This window comes from Limulus polyphemus, unplaced genomic scaffold (genome assembly GCF_000517525.1).
Source record: "Limulus polyphemus unplaced genomic scaffold, Limulus_polyphemus-2.1.2 Scaffold21575, whole genome shotgun sequence".
Classification (NCBI taxonomy): domain Eukaryota; kingdom Metazoa; phylum Arthropoda; class Merostomata; order Xiphosura; family Limulidae; genus Limulus; species Limulus polyphemus.
Window position 1 is genome coordinate 1 of NW_013687185.1, and position 1,210 is coordinate 1,210.

The 1,210-nt window shown below is 37.5% G+C and overlaps 1 protein-coding gene across 1 annotated transcript; it reads left to right on the forward strand.

Moving 5' to 3' along the window:
* Positions 1-124: 124 nt before the first annotated feature.
* LOC106477581 (salivary glue protein Sgs-3-like) lies at positions 125-625 on the forward strand (the record flags this gene model as incomplete). Its single annotated transcript, XM_013938127.1, has 1 exon — positions 125-625. A coding segment is annotated over one exon (501 nt), but the record flags the coding sequence as incomplete, so codon positions are not given.
* Between the last annotated feature and the right edge of the window lie 585 nt (positions 626-1,210).

The following is a 1,210-nucleotide window of genomic DNA, read 5'->3' on the forward strand; positions in this document are numbered from 1 at the left end:
CTACTCTTTACCTAGTACGTCTCGTATGTGGTAGTCCTGCACTGTTTGTACTTAGTTCACTCTTTACAGTAGCTGTATGTGGTAGTCCTGCACTGTTTGTACTTATTTTACTCTTTGTTTATAGCTTCAGGTCTAGAAATTCGCCCGAAGCCATGTTCTAACGACCTCGGAGAAAAAGGGACTTGTATGTTTGTGTGGGACTGTATCCAAACCGACGGAGTTCACTTGAACCACTGTTTAGATGGAATTTTAATCGGCAGTTGTTGTGGTCATAATGACGTGGCTAATACTGTGCCTGACTCTGTCAATCAGGACAAACAATCGAGCATAACGACAGGTGTCAGCACTCCGTCCACCGTGACCTCATCGGTGGTTACTAAAAAACCATTTACATCAAGTGTAAACACATTTACAGTGCCAAGAGTCACCACAGCAGCCAACAGCCTTACAACAATCATCTCCACAACAACAACTACAAGAAAACCTTCAACCACCACCACAACGACTACAAGAAAACCTTCAACCACACCAAAAAGGACATCAACACCAAGTAGTTTTCAAACAACAACTAGAATAATGACACGTCCTGGTATATCTAACAGAAAACCCCTTGACCCCTTTAAAGGTGTGTGTTCATCAATAGCAGTAGTAACTACTATGTTTAACAGAAGACCCCTTAAAGATGTGTGTTCACCAATAGCAATAGTAGTAACTAGTGTATCTAACAGAAGACCCCTTGACCACTTTAAAGATGTGTGTGTGTTCACCAATAGCAATAGTAACTAGGTTTATGTAACTAAAGTAGATTCATGTGCCTTTTGGAGAAAGTTTGTTGGTATTTTCCAGTATTAACACGTTCCCAATAGAATTCATAGGAACACTTGCATTATTGTGTGAGAGTTAGCGTTAAAAAACATGGCTCTACAAGTACTGCTAAAATACAGTAAAACACTGACTCTTTTATACTAAACACTGAAAAATACTGACTCTTTTATACTAAACACTGAAAAAACACTGACTCTTTTATACTAAACACTGAAAAACACTGACTCTTTTATACTAAACACTGAAAAACACTGACTCTTTTATACTAAACATTGAAAACACTGACTCTTTATACTAAACACTTAAAACACTGACTCTTTTATACTAAACACTGAAAATACTGACTCTTTATACTAAACACTAGAAAAACACTTACCGTTTCTTA